Here is an 18,634-nt window from a genome sequence, read left to right on the forward strand (position 1 = left end):
AACGATATTTATTATCGCAATACACTCTTTGAAAAAATACTTAAATGTTATGTAAAATAATATATATTTTGTAAAAAAATATATTATATATAAAATAAAATATTAAAATATTTATGACAATCATGATGATATAACATAATAAGCTACTTGAGGTAAGATAAGAAGAGTCAATCACTATGCTCTTAGACAATCTTGCGAGAGAAAACTATTGAATGTCCTTTTGGTGAAACTCTGGACAAAAGTCTTCGTTTATTTAAACAAACAACCTATAATCATAGTAATGTTTGATTTTTAGCATGAAATTAATGCAGTAAAAATGTGTGATTGCACATAAGTGAAATAAGATATGAATAATTATGATATTGACATATAAGTGAAAATTGTCGTAGTTTGTACACTGTTATAGAAATGATATAAATAGTCTCTTAACTAGAGGAGTAGCTCTAAGATGACCCCTTAACTATACACATAATGGATTTACTTCTTTAATTATTCAAAAACTTATCAACTTTGATCCCTTTTACTATACATTTATCGTTACTCCCTTAACTATAAACTTAACGATTTTAGTCCTTCAAGTATTCAAAACTTATCAAGTTTGGTCTTTGTCTATTTTTTAAATACAAATAGCTTAGATTTATATTAACTAAAATCTTCGTAAAATTAAATCTTTAACCCATTTTTAAAGTTGTTTCTCTATCCCCACCCTCTTTTCTTCAAACTACTTTTACAAAATGAACAATAACGTCAACGATTCAAAATAAAATTAATGAAGAAAGAAAATATAAGTCCTAATTTTATTCAATGAGGATAAATTAAGCATATGCCAATGACTTGAATGTGCTAATTAGTGCGAAATTTATGTAATTTACTCAAATTTCTTTATCGTAAAATAAAATGAATAGAATAATATAATTGATCTATTTTAAAAAATATATTACAAACCTATCATTTTATAAATTTCAATTTCTAAAAAATTAAACAAATTTCGTTTAATGAAGTCGTCGGAGTATAAACTTTGAATTTAACGGGTAATATATTTTTTTTATAATAAAGTTTAGCATATTCACGTCATTAGCAACAATAATATGCTTCATTTTATCCTCTATTGAATAAAATCATGATTTATATTTTTTTTTCATCATGAATTTATTTTAAATTGTTGAGGTTAAGTTTTTTCGCACAAGGTTAATTTAAAGAAAAAGTAGCGGGGAGAGAGAAACAATAGAAAAAAATTGCTAAAGGATTTAATTTCTCAAGGTATGAATTCCGTTATTATAAACCTAAGATATTTGTGCTAAAAAAATGGACAAAGACCAAACCTAATAACTTTTTGGATACGTAAAGGACTAAAATAAGTAAGTTTATAGTTAAGGGACTAGAACCGATGAGTGTATAGTTAATAAATCAAACCTGATAAATTTTTAAATAGTTAAACGACTAAATATGTTAAGTGTATAGCAAGAGATCATTTTAGACCTATTCATACCGTTAAAAGACTATTTATGTGATTTTCTCTACAATGTTACATAATTATTCGTATGAATACCAAATGAGTGATGAAATATTTATGATTTATGAGCATGAAAATATAGTGACAGATGATATTGACCAACAAATGTCTCAAAATAATAATTTTGGTTCTTCTTCTCAGTCATATGATCAAGAAGTACAAGTTCAACATGAAGAGATCGTTCGTACTAAGTGGAAAGATTATAAAGACAGGTACGCTATAATTTATATTCAATTTTTTTAATTGAATTAAAATTTGATCAATTAACGTTAGATGAAACAATTACTTAAGTGGAGAATAAATAACTTTGTAATAATTTATTATGCGATTTTATAGTTTTTTACTTATTTGGTAAAATTAAATTAACAATTAGGGCTATTTTAATAGTTTTACAACTTATAAAATTCTTAAATTCAAGAGAAAATATACAACACAAAAATTTCATATCGCACGTCCAAACAAAATTTCAGTTTCATCTCATAATTTCGTATTATTATCGTATTATAATAACCCTGCGTGGGGTTATTATCGTCATTTTGTATTTTTCCTCGTATCCGAATCTCACTCCTCATCACAGCTACACTATCATGCCGCATTTTTCACCCAATTTTCTTTTGCGCACACTCTCAAGTGAAACAACGATCCAACAATTTACCTACGTTCTAAATAAAGGCATGTACCAAATCTCTCTCTCTCTCTTTTCCTCCGTTCTTTAAGGTTGTTTTTTCGGATTAATTTTTGATTCAAAGCTGGATCTTGATTCCAAAACTTGTTCTGGGTATGTTTGTACACCTTGTGAAGCTTTTTTTGTCTTATTTTTTGGCATCTTCTGGAGTTTAATCGTAGAAAGATTTGATTTTTTTGATCATACAGGTCTGAATTTGTGCTTGTGTGAATTTTTGTTTCTTTGTTTTTCTGCATTTCAATTATTAGTGTGGTATGATCAAATGGGGGAATTTTTTGTTCTTAAAGTTCAAATCTTTGTAGCAGTTGGTTTCAATTTACTTGTGATAACCTATCATTTTGTTATCGTGATGATTCTTTTGGAAAATTATAACATTTTTTTTACTTGTGTGTGTTAAATGCAAATGTTGCGTTGGTTATTTCGTTTTTTTTTAAAAAAAAGAAGAAGAAGAGAAAATAGGGTTTTGGGGCATCTTACCTATATACCCTGTAGATGCATGTTAATAGTTTGAGAGATTGATGGGAAAGATTTTTTATTTAGTTTTGGATGAAATCGAGGCTCACGTTGTCCTATGTGATAAAAATGTGTCACCGAGCCTTAAAAGGTAAGTTCTATAGGGTGGTAGTTGGACCAATTATGTTGTACGAGGTTAGGGGTTGCCTGTCAAGAACTCTCGCGTTTAGAAGATGAAGATAGCAGAATGAGGAGGATTAGAATATAGATGGATATGGATATGTGGGCATACTAGGAGAGACAAAATTAAGAACAAAGATATACGAGGCATGGTGGGTTGGGCAAGTTGCACGAAGCGAGACTGAGATGATTCATGCATGTGATGAGGAGCATAGATACCCTAGTGTGTGGGAGGTTGACAGTGATAGGTCTAAGAAGAATAGAGGTAGACTGAAAAAGAATGGGAAGAGGTTTATTAGATAAGATATTAAACATCTTTAGCTCACTGATGTCAGGTCAATAAAGGCATGGAATTCTTTGGTTTTTTAAAAAAAAATAGAAAATGGATTTGTCTGAACCAATACACGCAACTCATCTGTATAAAACCAATTGGTGTAGGCCATAGACAGAGAGGATGAAAGAAAGCCATAAGAACACACACACCGAAGCTAAAGGGGCCTCTCTATTTAGCAAGTTTCTGTTGAAGCTTTTCACTAACTAGAATTCCTAGACCTTTTCTTCTTATTGATATTCATTGCCAGGCTGACAGAGAATCTTCTGTTTAATTGTTTCCTTCTTGATGCTTCAATTTATTGCTGATCCCTTCGCTACTACAAAGGCTTCCAAATCCCTGACGATTTGTTTCTGAATTCAGCTGGATACCAGCACAAAATCAGTCCCTGATATACTGCATCTTTGCTTTCCGTTATAGGTTTGCGATCTACTCTTTTGACCTACATTAAAAACCTAATGTTCAAAGTATCCTTGTTGGCACATACGCTTGCAATTGAAGCCATTTCGTAAAGGGTTTTCTTTTTTCTGACAACTGCAAGATTCCCAATGGCCATTAACACACGGCTTGGAATCCAGTGGATAAAGAACCCGATCCTCTATCCTTCTCCACATAAATACAAGTGTTTTTTTTCTGCAACATGCTTCTAACCTATGATGTGCGCCTAACCCATATATACTTGCTATGCTCTTATCACTAGACCAAAGTCCCGGAGGACACTGCAGAAAGGCAGTCTTAAGTGTTCACATTGATGTTTAGGTTGTGGAGCAATTTCTATTTTCTTCGATTTGATTTTAATTACCCATCCTTCCCTTCAATCCTATAAGTATGGCTGATTGGGAACATAAGGTGTGATAACTTAATATCTTTGATCAAAGACTCAATACAATCTTGTAGCTGACATCGATTTGAGCTGTAGCAGCAGGGAATAAGTTAGAGATTTTGTCTCTGAGCTGGTAATTTCTTGAGTAATGTTGGTGTTCCATAATTAATTGTTTATACTTAAATTGATGCTTCGCTCTTTGAGGAACGTGTTGTATGGTGACTGGTGAGAACTCTAGTTTGTTTATGAGAAGACGACAAGAACCAAACTGAAGTCCCGTTTCATTTAAGTTCTGTTCCTGTCCATTCTTTAAGCTCCTTCTGGAATGAATATTCCGCATCCTGGATAATTTTTTGCAGGTGGCCAGCATAGCCCTTAATTCTGAGGAATATGAATTACCAATTTGTAAAAAAGAAATAAAGAATATTCTGCATCCTGAAATATTTGTACTCCCTATGTTCCAATTTATGCAACTTTTTTCCCATTTTAGGACTTCCCAAAATGTTTGGACCCTTTCTATTTTTATAAATTTATCACAGTTTTTAAGTATTTAAGATCTATTAAATTATTCCCTCCTAAACTTTGATGTGATATCACTTTTCAACCACTAAATAGTTCTAAATATATCATAGGAATGTCTTAAATATCATGCTCAGTCAAACATCTTCACAAAAAATGAGAAACAAAGGGAGTACTCAAGAACAATAAGGGAATCCCTACTGAATTATGCATAGTTCAATTTGATTAATTGATTATAAAAGTTTGATACTTGTCACTGACAAGTTGTCAGGATATCATACTCAGAGACTAAGCAAAATGTTCCTAGTTCTTTAGGTCCTCTCACTTTTTATTTTAAGCATGTTTTTTGTGCTTTTAGGTGCTAAATTTAAATCTAAAGTATTTGTGTTTTTCAGATTTTTTTGAAGAGGATTCAAGATCCATCAGTTTTACTTGCTAGTTTAGCTTATTTAGAATTTAGTCATATGCAGATGCCCCTACCAACTATCCTTGGTTCTGTTGTTATAGACTTGATATCAACACTCTATTTCTCCCAATTTATATGACACTTCATTTCGGGACATTACAAATTGTTTAATACCGTTTCTCTTATTATTTCCTTTACTATGAGGATAAACTAGTACTACGTTGATCATTAATTTAACACAACACTCTTTTATTCGGGTCTGAGATTATCAAAGTTGAGTTCACATAGACTGTTCATATGTCTAGACTCAGTTTCCACGTCAATGGTGTGATAGTCTGATAGACAAAGACACAACACATAAGTTTAAATCATATAGTTGAAATGGAGGAGTGTTATGCGATAAGGGATACATACCAGAGTGAAAGAAAGGTTTTGTAAGGCAGTTGTGAGACCTATAATGGTGTATGGCGTGAGTGCAGGGTATCTGAGGTCGACATATCAAAAAAATGAGTGTTGTTAAATGTGAATGGTAGGATGGTGTGTGGTCATACAAAGCTAGACAAAATAAGTGATGATTATGAGAAGGTACAAGTAGCACATGTAGAAGCTAAAAGGAAAGATGTCCCTGAATTATAGTTTGGAAATGTGTATGTTAGAAGTTCAAATGCACCGTGTGTGACACCATGATGGTTGAATGTTATCCAATCACATGGACAAAGATGTAATAAAGGACCTATAATTTCTCGATATTCTTGTGAAAATAGCATATAACAATATATAAATGAAGCACAAGAACACAAGAACCATGGTAATTTCAATGACTATGATTAAGGTTTATTTTGTTGCTACACTTATATTAAGTATGTTGTTTGCCAGGAGTCTTTTTAGTTCATTACTGTAGTATTGGAAAGGAACTGCTCCAAATGGAGCTGAATATATATTGAGTGTTCATATATACCGACCTCAACTAGATCAGGTTTGAAGCATAGTTGTTGTGATGTACACTCCAACTCAACTTTAAACAAGTCGTGGCCAGCTATATAGATCCTTAATGTCATATCACTCCATATAAGCTGTTGTAAAATAGTATTGAAAATTTGAACCTGGGTAGAGCGGAATGGTTACAAAGGAGCCATACATTTGAGATTAAGGCATACTTATTGTTGTACCTTACTAGTATTGTTTAGATTTCTTCAAAAAGTTTTAGGAATTCATTTTACGAATAGCACTCAAATTTTTAATGTGCTGTTTTTTCCTTTCACCTAACTCTTATAACTGCTGCAATTTTATTATCTTTTAACTACTCTTATCTTGATACACAATTCTTTTTAATTTTGTTATTTTCGTTTCTATTCACGAAAAATAGAAGGGATGGAGTATTAAGTTTTTGCATTCACCTTCTATTTGATTCCTGGAAATCAGATGTATCTTTTTCAGCAGACACTTGTCTCATTCCCCAGTTACTTGTTTTGTTCTTCAAAACATATAACAAGTCTTCTGCTTTTCTATCCTAATGCTAGGGACATTGAACTTCCTTCTTTAGGGAATTTTATGTGCAAATCAATGTTACATCCTCCTTTTTGTATCATTTTGCCTTTGGTGATGACTATTTTTATCCAAATTGTCATACTTCCGTCAGCTATGGCAGCGCAAACTTAGTTCTCTGTCGTTTTCTATAACCAATTTAAGTTCCACTGCAGGTTTTCCTAGTTCTTCACTTTTGGGAATCCCAGTACTCAGATGTATATGTACATTCTAATATGCTTCTTCGTATTGCAAGGCTTAACTTTTTTTGCTTCATGGTCTGAGTATATTAATAAGAAAACAGAATGACAATTAGCAACATTAATTTGATGTAAGAGTTCAAATATTCTTTTATGGATCTAGAGATGACAATTAGCAACATTAATTTGATGTAAGAGTTCAAATATTCTTTTATGGATCTAGAGAAATAATAACCTTTCTTGTTTCTACAGGAGCTTTTATTCCCAAACATTTAGGAGATTGAAGATTTCTTGATGGAAGAAGGAGATTCTTCTGTAAGGAGATGGGAGGACCTCGATATTGATATCTTGGTGAAGATACTCCAGTCTTTTGACCTTTTTGAGTTGACTTCTGGACTTGCTCATGTTTGTAGTGCGTGGCGATTGGCTTGTACTGATCAACTTCTTTGGATGACGCTGGACTTGTCGATTTTAAAATCAAATTATATCAAAATCCCATTAGAGCCATACGTATATGTGGACTGTCAGTCTGATAAAACATTGACCAGCCTCCTGAAGATTTGTTTGAACCTCAGTAGAGGAAACATACGAACATTAATCTTCCATTACAATTTGTATGTCAGCGACGATCAGTTGACTTATACTGCCGAGAGGTATTCCCCCAATAAATCTTCCTCTTTCTATAGTACTATAACTTAAATCAAGAAACCGACAGCTAGCCATCATTCCAGAGTTCAGGGATCTGATATCTCAGATGCCCTATGATCTTCCATTGTTCTAATTTAGGTGAAGCAAAGTTTACTGTGAGAATAAAGAAGACAGCTAATCAAATCTCCTCTTTTTCAGGTGTCCACGTCTAAAACGTCTCGTTATGCCTGCTTGGAACAGAATAAAAAAGACAGGAATATGCAGGGCTATTCATATGTGGGAAGATCTTGAATCACTGACGATGCCTAGTATAGCAAATCCTCCGTATGTCATGGAGGAAATTGCAAGGAGTTGCAAAAATTTTGCTGAGCTCAAGATAATGGGGCCCTGTGATATGCTCTTTGCATCTACACTGGTATCATTTCTTCCGAACTTGAAAGTTTTGAGTGTGAGGTGCACATTGTTATCTAAAAGTGCCTTGGTTACTATCTTGGACGGGTTAAAAAAGTTGGAAGTGCTCAACATCTCTCATTGCGTAATTACTGAAGACCCTCCACCTGCACCAAAGAAAATTCTGACCAAACTTGATCATTCAATTCTCGAAAAAGCATCTAGGTTACACAAATTCCTAACCTGCATGAGTGACTCATGCATCATGTGTCAGCGCTGTCGAAATGATGAAGGGCTGATGAGGTGGTATAAATATGAAGAACTCTGGAAAGTGGATGAGGTGAGATCTCTTGCAATTTGACAACTTTAAGAATGTATTGCTTCATTAGTTAAGGTCCAGTAATATATGTAAACTTTGTGTATATGAAACATAATAAAACCTTGTCATCTTGAATGGATGTGGATCAGCGTCCAGTTTGCTAGCAGCAAGTATTATCCTTTTGGTGGCAAAAGGGAGAGTAGCTTTGTAGCACAGGGAGAAATATAAACAAATCTTCCATGTAGCTTAGTGCTATTTCTGTGTTGTAATTTTGAAAGTTTTTAGTCTATTCTCTTTGACAGACTTGTATCCATTTACATATGCGTTCTCAAGCATTGTAAGCTCACTTTTCAATCACTGTTTTGGGAGTTTCATATTTAAATTATTGGGCATTCACAGAATGTGAGGAATATGACATGCTACGTGAACATCACTGTTTAAAAGCTTCTCCATAGAGTTTCAAGGACTGTTTGCGAGTTCCATATCTAAATTATTAAAACAGATCTCGTGAACCACCATGACTCATTGTGTTAGGTAGATTCATTTTTAGGGTTCTGTTATCTCCCACGCGTCTCTCGACAAGGTATTTCAAATCTTAATTTATTGACCTATTGGAACTGCAAATTTCATATAAATTAATAAAGAAAAATCATTTTTTAAAATTTTATTTGAAAATCAGCGATTGACAATGATACTATTTCATTTTTAAGTTATAATATATACATGGAATTTGAAAACACCACAAAACTTATTTTCACTTTTGTCCATCTCACTTTTGGTTGTTGAATTATTTATTTACGGGAAAAGGGATAAACCTTTGAATAATCGTAAATGATATGCAGATATTCTCTGTTATGTTTTTGGGACATCAGTGCCCCTTCCGTCAAAAAATTAGAGCATATATGCCCCTCACTCTAATGGAAGATTAAATAAAGACATATGACACAATAATCTTCAATTAGAGTGAAGGGCATATATGCTCTAGTTTTTTGACGGCTGGGGCATCAATGTCCTAAAAATATGATAGAAAGTATTTGCATATCATTTACGATTGTTCAGATATATATTTATCTTTTTTTTCCTTTATTTATTTTCAAATTTCATTAGTTATATAAAAGGGAAAAGAGTTAAAAATGTCCTTAACGTATTTCAAATAGTTCAAAATGCCCTCCTTTCATCTTTTGGTTTAAAAATGCCCTTAACGTTTTTTTAAGGTTTAAAATTGCCCTTTTTTAACAGGCCCCTGACATGAGAAATGTTGAGTCATTAAATTAGACAAATGGCTTTATCTTATTGGTCCACTATTTTTTTTAAATCCAGCCCAACGACCCGACCCATCTATGCTATAAAAATTCAAGCCCACTCACAAATCTGTTTACACAAACTATTTTTGTTCCTCCTGGTTGCTTGTTCCTTTTGTCTTGCCCCTTTTGGCCTATATTCGGACAGTAGGGTGCAGATGGTTTGTCATCATGTTTATTGAGTAATTTGGTATTGATTATGTAGGCAATCAATAAGGTAAAAGAATTGGATGTTAGCATAGAGGGAAAAAGTTTGGAAGAGAAGAAAAGTCCGTTTGCAAAGTGGCTGCTACAACTTTGTCATCGAAGGTTAGTCGTTCTTGCAATCGGAACTGATAATACTCTAAACATCGAAATTAAGAAAATATACAATCTTGTAACTGAATTTTTTGTTTATCTTTTATGATGTTGTGGTTGGTTAATGTTGGACTTTGTTGTGTCGGCCTTTAGGTTTGTAGTGCAGCCATGTGTAAAAACATCAACTTGATAAATCTTGATGTAGTTCTTCCATCTTTTTCTTCCTGCAATCAACTAGAGAATGGAAGGCATATGAATCGAGGGAGAAGAAAGAAGAGAACTAGAGCTAATGGAACAAAAGACCCAAAAACGATTCGGGTCGAATTTTTTGAAATAGGTTTTTAGACTAAGTGGGTCATAAATTTTGAAACGGGTAAAGAAATCCATGTCATATTTGCTATGTCAATCGACTGTTAAAAAAGGACAATTTTAAATCTTAAGAAAATGTTAAAGTATTTTTAAATCAAAAGGTAAAAGAAAAGTATTTTAAAACTATTTAGAATATGGTAAACACATTTTTAATCATAAAATAATAAATAAAGATAAATGAGAATACACTCTTCATCTTCTCCAAGTACAAGTATGGCCGTAAAGCTATGGCAAAATATGGAAGTTTCAATCACAGCTCTCTCTTCGACAATCTATATTACTTTCTACTATGTTGTTTCGGAGATTTCTGGTTCAGCTGATCATGGTCACCACCAGAGATTTCGAGGAACATATGCCACGCACAGTGATTTCTGAAGAGGAATTGATGGGTCTGATTCAGAGAAGATGGCAATCAAGGCTCAGAGCATTCAGGTACTTTTTACTTTTAGAAGTGTTCTAAGCTAATATGTTTTCTGGGTAGGTTTTCCTTCATTTTTTTCATCTTTGACTTTGAATTTTAGAATTATTAGATTTTGTTGTGGAAGTTGGGGAACATTTGGTAGAGGAAATAAAGGAAGTTACTGATCGTAGAATATTGATTTTCTACTAAATTAGTCATACTATATCCGTGCGGGGAGAATTTATCACAGCCAACTCAATTTACAGCTTTTGACTTGTACTAATTATCGCCTAGTCGATTGAATCTCTACCCATTTAACAACAGCTAGGAAGCCTTGCTGGTATAATGAACTTCCAATCATTCAGCCAGAAGCATATTTACATACTAAGTAATCAACTTGAAGTAATTATAGGCGAGAAACAAAATCTCTAGGCAATTTGAACAGTTTTTCCTTCGTACTAGGCCTAACTCTAAGTTCAGTAACAAGACTAACGTATATCTTTAGTTCTATATGTATATGTAATGTATATGTTTGCCTACTGGTGGTCTGAGTTAAGAAGAAGGAGAACAGTGAAGGTTAGAGAGTAGGATCAGAAACACGTGAGAAGCATATGAAGTTTCGTCTCTGATAAAAAAAATTCACTATAGTTAGGGTTATGACCTGAAGTTCTCCACTTATTTCACAGAGTAGGGACTATTGAGCCTAAATCCAAATAATAGTGGACTGTTGTGAGCCTTCTCTTTTTCAAATGGGGCAGGCCATCTTTGATCCTTTACAATGTAAAACAACAACTACATACCTAGTGTAGTCTCACACAGTGGGGTCTGGGGTGGGGAGGGTAGAGTGTATGCAAAACTTACCTCTACCTCAGAGGTGAGGTAGAGAGACTCATTCCGATAGACCCCTGGCTTAAGATAAAAACTGTCTATAGAAAACATAACGGAAGCACAAGAGACAATAGATGGTAACAAAACAGTACTATGACAAATAATAGTACAAATGAACTACAGGAAATTATAGATAGTAACAGAAATCGTAGAACAACAAACTACAAGAGTAGTCCTAAGACTACTGGTAAGGGCAATTGGACAAAGCACTCCTACCTACTAACCTTCTACCCTGATTCTTGTCTTCTGCACCTTTCTATCTAAGGTCATGTCCTCAGTAAGCTGCAACGCGACATGTCTAATCTAGTCACTGTCTCCCCAATAAGAGAGAGTAAGTAAACAGTAAACCCATACACACATAAATATTCAATGCATGTAGTATTAAAATAAGAGAGAGTAAGTAAACACTAAACTCATGCACACATAATATCTAATGCATATAGTATTAAAATAACAATCATATAAAAATTGTGGCAAATTCTGTGACAAATTCATAACAAGATTTTTTTACTTAAAATATTAACGAACTTAAATAGAGGTCTATAATAAGGTATAAGATAATTTAAGCTATAGGTAAAATACCAAGGTTAAAAAATAAAATATTATAAAATAAAAAAGTAATACATAGATGAATAATTAAAAATGTTGAGGAAAATAGACATTGCATAGGATAAGGGGGGTAAGAATGTCTATTGTTCAAAATTGAGCGGAGAGTTTGATTCTTAAAAACAAAGTTGAGGGGTTGTAAATGATTTTCACCATTAATTAAAGCATCAAGATGCACAATTACATGGGCATAATGAAAAAGAGACAAAACTCACAAATACAAAAAGAGAATTCTAAGCCTCTATACATTGGCTCACTCTAAAACTAGAGTGCTAATGAAAGTCAGAAACTGTTCAGTATTAGATACAAGGACTACATTGTCCAGCAAAAGGTTGACTGGGCACTTGGCTTCAAGTGCATGAGTGGAAGTGGAAGTGGGAGTTGAGGAACCATCAAAACATCTCGGTCCAGATACACCAAAATATTATAGCAGGAATCAGAAGCCAGATCTTTTTGATGGTCATATCAACTGCCTGTAGAATAGAAGACATATGAGAGCATCTCTTAATCTTTGTGGCATCATCCAACTTCAATTGAAAAAAATATTTCAGAGATAATATGCTAATGGGCAGTGAAGGAAGATGAGGCTGACTCTCCCCCAATTTTTCTTGCAAAAGAGCATATGTTGACCAACTGCAATGATTTCCTGTTCAGGTTGTCTAGAGTAAGAGAAACATTGTTTAGTGTGATCCAGCTGAAGCATTTAATCTTCATAGGTAGATTGGTCTTCCATACTAGCTTCCATGGCCTACTTGACTTTGCTAACATACTTGTGTATATCATTCTTTCACTGTGAATATACCTTTGCTTCCGTACCTTAGCCTTTCTAGTTTGCTTTGATCAAAACTGTGAGCTTCCACCTTTGCTAACATTTCCATCAAACTCCCAAGTTCCTAGTCCTGCAAAAACCTTTTCAAATGCACATCCTAACTGTTGTGTCCTTTTGAGCAATTGAGGAGTCCTTATCCAATGCAATGTTGAAGATATTGGGATATTCCTCCATGAGAGTTGTATTGTTTCACCATCAATCCTTCTAGAGCTTGATATACACAACATCCCCAGGTTCAAAGGGAATTCCATGAGAGAATTTAGAGACTATATTTAGGCCCAACTCTATAAGGAAGATTTATGGTGTTAAGAGATCCAGTTGTCATTCCTACCATGTTTAGAAATGATCACATCCTTCATGAGGCTACCATCACCAGAGCAAAATCTCTAATGCCATTTCATAAGTAAGGAGTTATTATAAATTGCCAGATCTTAACCCCAAGGACCCCATTGCATTATGTAAGCAGAACTTTGTCCCATTTTATCAGGTGGAAGTTGTGAATGCTGCTATTGCCTTCCCATAAGGAAATGTCTCCTGATCCTCGCACCTTGTTTGGGGATGGGAAACAGGGACATAAAATAGGTTGGTATACTACCTAGCATACTATTGATAAGTGAAGTTTCCAAGTAAATAATCTTTTCTCAAATTTCTCTACCACCCCATTCCAAATATTACAAACTTAAAGTTGGCACCCAAGGGGACGCCTTAATAAGTGCTAGGAAGTGAAACAATGGTGCACCCAGTGTTTTGGACGGCGAGAGGCGACAAGGGCCTGCCTCGCCACCCGACGAGGCAAGCGGCGAGGCGCTTGCATTTTTGAATAAAGGCGCCAATAAATACCAAAAATTAAAAATATTTAATTGAATATTTTATCCAAAATCTTAATAGTAATAACACATATTAGCAAATATTCAATTCAAAAACCAATAGTAGATACTAAAAAGTCTAAAACTTTAAAGACCAAATAATTCAAAATACAATAAACTAAAATGTTAAAAGTCTATTCTTCTTCAAAACTATCCAACTCTTCAAGATCAAAATTCTCTACTGCGAAATGGTGCTTCGGTTATTCCGTCTTTTCTTTTATGAAAAGAAAATTGGGTTTCGGGGCATCTAGCCTGTAAACTCTTGAAACATGAGTAGTAGTTTGAGAGATTGATGGGAAATATATAATTTTTTTTATTTTGAAGAAGTAAAAAGTTTCACTGAAAGCATCCAGAAGATGCAAAAGAGTGGTACATTTGAGCTTACAAATTTATGAAAAGAAAGTTAGGAGAACAGCTTAACAAAATCTCAGAATTAACAAAATCTCAGAATTAAATTCCCTCACTTTATTTGGAATGCAATTGAAAATGTAAGGATATTAGGTTGGAGGGATATACTGTATTTGGTAGGATAGTCATGATCTTAACTTTAATGAGAATTCACAGACATCACTGGCAAAGTTGAGTAAGATATGGCTTCAGTAGACATGGACCTCCCCCCTCCCCTGCACACACAGGTGGGGTCGGCATTGGCTTCCTGGTCATCAATTTTACTTGCTAGTTTAGCTTTCAATTTAGAATTTAGTCATATACAGATCCCACTACTAACTATCATTGGTTCTCTTGTTGAAGGGTTGTTATTAACACTCTATTTCTCCCAATTTATATAGAACTTCATTTCAGGACATTACAAAATATTTGATACCATATCTCTTATAAATTTCTTACTGTAAGGATAAACTAGTCTCACGTTGATCGTAAATTTACAACAACACTTCTTTGTTCAGGTCTGAGATCATCAATGTGAGTTCACATAGATCATTCATATGTCTCGGCTCTGTTTCTAAATCTATGGTGTGATTTTTTGACAGACGAAGATGCAACACATTAGTTAAAGCCCTATAGTTGAAATAGAGGAGTGGCATGCGATAAAGAAATACAGACCAGCGTGAAGGATAGGTTTTGTAAGACAGGTTTGAGGCTAATGATGGTGTATGCGTGAATGTTGTGTATCTGAGGTTTGATGTTATCAAAAAATGAGTGTTGTAAAAATCTGAATGGTATGGTAGTGTTTTCATACAAAACTAGACAAAATATGTGATGATTATGCCAAGTTACAAATAGCACATGTAGAAGATGAAAGAAAATAAGGCCTTTAATCATAGTTTGGAAATGTCTACATTTTCGAATGCTCCGGTGTGACCTCTGTGATGGTTGGACATTTTAAAATGGACGAGGTAAACAATTCAATCACATGGACAAAGTTGTCTCAAAGGATTTACAAGTTCTTGAGATTCTTGTTGAAATAGCCAAAAAAAAATATAAATGAAGCACACGATCCATACAAATTCCAATGGTTGGATTAAGGTTTATTTTATGTTGCTACACTTATATTAGGTATTTTTTTTTCAGGAGTCCTTTTAGTTCATAGCTGATTTGTATTTCGGTAGATATTGTAGAAAAACCTTTAGTAATATAGAATCCTTAATAATTATCTTAATATTGGAATGAAACTGCTCCAAATGGAGCGGAATAGATATTGAGTGTTCGTACAGCCGACCTCAACTAGTTTATGTTTGAAGCATAGCTGTTGTAAAGTACAACCCCACCTCATCCCAAACAAGTCGGGGTCGGCTCTATGATCCTTAATTTCCCTATCACTCTGTTGTTAAGTCGTATTGAAAATTTGAACCCGGGTAAGAGTGGAATGGTGACAAATGAACCACACATTTGATATTAAGGCATAATTATTGTTGAATGAACCGCACAAGTTTAAGAAATTCATTCAACGAATGGTAGTCAAACTTTGACATGGTGTTTTTCGATCCACCTAACTTTTTAACTACTACTACTCTTTGCTAAAATACCCCAATGAAGTTAGCTTATTTATTTTCATTCCCATTCACGTAAAATATAAGGAATGGAGAATTTTGTCAAAATAAAAAACAAAAAATAAATAAATAGAAGGAATGGAGTATTAAGTTTTTGCATTCCCTTCTATTTGATTCCTGGAAACTATGTGTATCTTTGTCAGCAGACACTTGTCCCATTCCCCAGTACTCTCTGTACTTTGTCTTGTTCTTCAAAATATATCACAAGTCTTCAGGTTTTTCCCTTTCTGCTTAGGATATTGAATGTTTGCTTCCTCTTTTTTTTTTTGTATAATTTTGCTTTCAGTAATGGTTTTTTTTATCCAAAATGTGTTACTTCTGACAGCTATGGCAGCGAGAATTACTTTTATCCAAAATTTATTACTTCCGACAGCTATGGCTGCGTGAACTTAGTTCTTGTTTCTATCTACAACCAACTTAAGTTCCAGTTCATATTTTCCTAGTTTCTTGACTTTTGGGTACCCCAGTATTTCTTCTATGTTTCTTTGTATTACAGGGCTTATCTTTTTTTTTTCTTCATGCTCTAAGTATACAAGAATACAAAATGGCGATTAGCAACATTAATTTGACATCAGGAATTCAAATATTCTTCATGGATCTAGAGAAGTAATAAACTTTCTTGTTTCTACAGGAATTTAGGAGATTGGGGTTTCTGTGATAGGTGGGAGGAGATTCTCCTGTAAGGAGATGGGAGGACCTTGATAATGATATATTGGTCTTCCATCCCAATTTGTATGTTCACGACAATCAGTTAACTTTTGCTGCCAAGAGGTATTCCCCCAATAAACTTTCATCTTTCTATAACATTATAATTATAACTTAATCAAGAAACCGTACAACAAGCAACGTTTCAGAGATATTCAGATCCCTATGATTTTCCATTATTCTTTGAGAAACAAAAATTACTGTGAAAATGAACAAGACAGCTAATTAGATCTCCTCTTTTTCAGGTTTCCACGGCTTAAAATTCTTGTTATGCCTTCTTGGAACAAAATAAAAAAGCAAGCAATATGCAGGGCATTCGTCTATGGAAAGATCTTGAATCACTAACAATGCCTAGTATATAAAATCCTGCACATGTCATCGAGGAAATTGCAAGGAGTTGCCAAATAAATTTGAGCTTATGATTATAGGGTCCTGTATATGCTGTTTGCATTAACATTAGGACTCAGGTCAATTTTTCTTGAGACGGCCTGTCGACATATACGCAAGGCTTCCTTGGGATTCTGATGAAATTCGATTGCAATACCAACAACTCCAGAGTTCACTAAGGAAGTTGATCAGAATAAGTCAATTGCCATGCACGACAAACTTGAGGAATTGCATATATCAACTGGAAAAGGTCAAAGGACTAGAGTATCTTAACCCAAGATATTAATATCAAGGTCCTCCCATCTTCTTACAGGAGAATCTCCTTTTTCCATCACAACAGCTTCAATCTTTTTTTTTTTTTTTAAAAAAACTCCATCAGCAATTATGCAATCCATCAGCAATAATGCAATAAGATATGTTCAGCACTTTCAACTTTCTTAACCCCTCCTAGATAATAACCAAAGCAGGTTTAGATAACATCTTGCACCTCACACTCAACACTTGTTTTTTTTTTTTTTTTAAAAAAGAAGAAGATTGAAGCTGTTGTGATTGAAAAAGGAGATTCTCTTGTAAGAAGATGAGAGGACCTTGATATTAATATCTTGGGTGAAGGTACTCTAGTCCTTTGACCTTTTCCAGTTGATATCTGTAATTCCTCAAGTTTGTCGTGCATGACAATTAGCTTATTCTGATTAACTTCCTTAGAAAACTCTAGAGTTGTTGGTATTGCAATCAAATTTCATAAGAATCCCAAGGAAGCCTTACGTGTATGTCGACAGTCCTCTCAAGAAAAATTGACATGAGTCCTAGTGTTAATGCAAATAACATATCACAGGACCCTATAATTATAAGCTCAAATTTATTCGGCAACTCCTTGCAATTTCCTTGATGACATGTGCAGGATTTTATATACTAGGCATTGTTAGTGATTCAAGATCTTTCCATAGACGAATGCCCTGCATATTGCTTGCTTTTTTATTTTGTTCCAAGAAGGCATAACAAGAATTTTAAGCCGTGGAAACCTGAAAAAGAGGAGATCTAATTAGCTGTCTTGTTCATTTTCACAGTAATTTTTGTTTCTCAAAGAATAATGGAAAATCATAGGGATCTGAATATCTCTGAAACGTTGCTTGCTGTACGGTTTCTTGATTAAGTTATAATTATAATGCTATAGAAAGATGAAAGTTTATTGGGGGAATACCTCTTGGCAGCAAAAGTTAACTGATTGTCGTGAACATACAAATTGGGATATATATATATATATATATATATATATAATGACATACTATCATTGACAAATGAGCAATCCTTCAAAAATAAACTCATAATTTTTTAATTGATGATATTATCACAACATATAATATATTATCATGATATCATCATTAATGACTATTTCATATAATCTGCAATACTCATCAAATTATGTATTGATAAAATAAACTCATAATTTTTTAATTGCTGGTATTATCACAACATATTATATATTAACATGATATCATCATTAATGATTATTTCATATAATCTGCAATACTCATCAAATCATGTATTGATGTACGCTTCAATACTATAGTGAGACCTTCATGATACCATTGGAGTATATCTATATACTGACATGATATAATTAGAGGTTTCTTATGTGTGTGTATATGCATGTATATATATGGTATCATTGATGTATGTTTCAGTCTTTCAGTGAAATACCCCAATCCTTCATGATACATACACATTGCATCTGTATACTAACATAGTACCATTAAGGTGAGTTATTATCCTTCAGTGAGATACTTCACATTCCTCTATAATACCATCACAATATATCTATAGATTATCATGGTATCATCGAGAAATGTCTCAAATTTGCAACAGATCATAACATTAAAATTTTTCTTTTTATTTTGTTAAACTTAATTCTTGTAAAAGCAAAGCATAACAATCAAATTAAAATAAAAAGAGTAAATGTTTTGGTTTCATGTCAAATATTATACT

At 33.6% G+C, this 18,634-nt stretch overlaps 1 protein-coding gene and 1 long non-coding RNA gene across 5 annotated transcripts; both read left to right on the plus strand.

Moving 5' to 3' along the window:
* Positions 1-2,054: 2,054 nt before the first annotated feature.
* On the plus strand, positions 2,055-8,392 carry LOC107012666 (F-box/LRR-repeat protein At3g48880-like). 2 transcript variants are annotated; one of them, XM_015212570.2, is made up of 3 exons: positions 2,055-2,185; positions 6,887-7,287; positions 7,481-8,392. In XM_015212570.2, the coding sequence occupies exons 2-3, from the start codon at positions 6,929-6,931 to the stop codon at positions 8,031-8,033; spliced, it is 912 nt and encodes a 303-aa protein (XP_015068056.1). In that variant the 5' UTR covers positions 2,055-2,185; positions 6,887-6,928; the 3' UTR covers positions 8,034-8,392. The 2 variants fall into 2 exon arrangements, with proteins under 2 accessions (XP_015068056.1, XP_015068057.1); XM_015212571.2 differs by having other exon boundaries at positions 2,065-2,291.
* Positions 8,393-9,369: 977 nt separating this feature from the next.
* Positions 9,370-17,174, plus strand: LOC107012533. Of its 3 annotated transcripts, none has more exons than XR_003577558.1 (3): positions 9,370-9,601; positions 9,743-10,390; positions 16,188-17,174. It is a non-coding gene; the product is annotated as an uncharacterized LOC107012533 (long non-coding RNA). The 3 variants fall into 3 exon arrangements; XR_003577559.1 differs by lacking the exon at positions 9,370-9,601 and having other exon boundaries at positions 9,611-10,390; positions 16,188-16,327; positions 16,507-17,174; XR_001456053.2 differs by lacking the exon at positions 9,370-9,601 and having other exon boundaries at positions 9,612-10,390.
* Positions 17,175-18,634: the final 1,460 nt, after the last annotated feature.

The sequence above is a fragment of the Solanum pennellii genome, chromosome 3, assembly GCF_001406875.1.
Source record: "Solanum pennellii chromosome 3, SPENNV200".
NCBI lineage: Eukaryota > Viridiplantae > Streptophyta > Magnoliopsida > Solanales > Solanaceae > Solanum > Solanum pennellii.

Bases quoted from the DNA above. Each gene is read 5' to 3' on its own strand.
- LOC107012666 (XM_015212570.2), top strand. From the start codon at position 6,929: ATGGAAGAAGGAGATTCTTCTGTAAGGAGATGGGAGGACCTCGATATT. The intron at 7,288-7,480 runs GTATTCCCCCAA...CCTCTTTTTCAG, and splicing joins TTGACTTATACTGCCGAGAG to GTGTCCACGTCTAAAACGTC.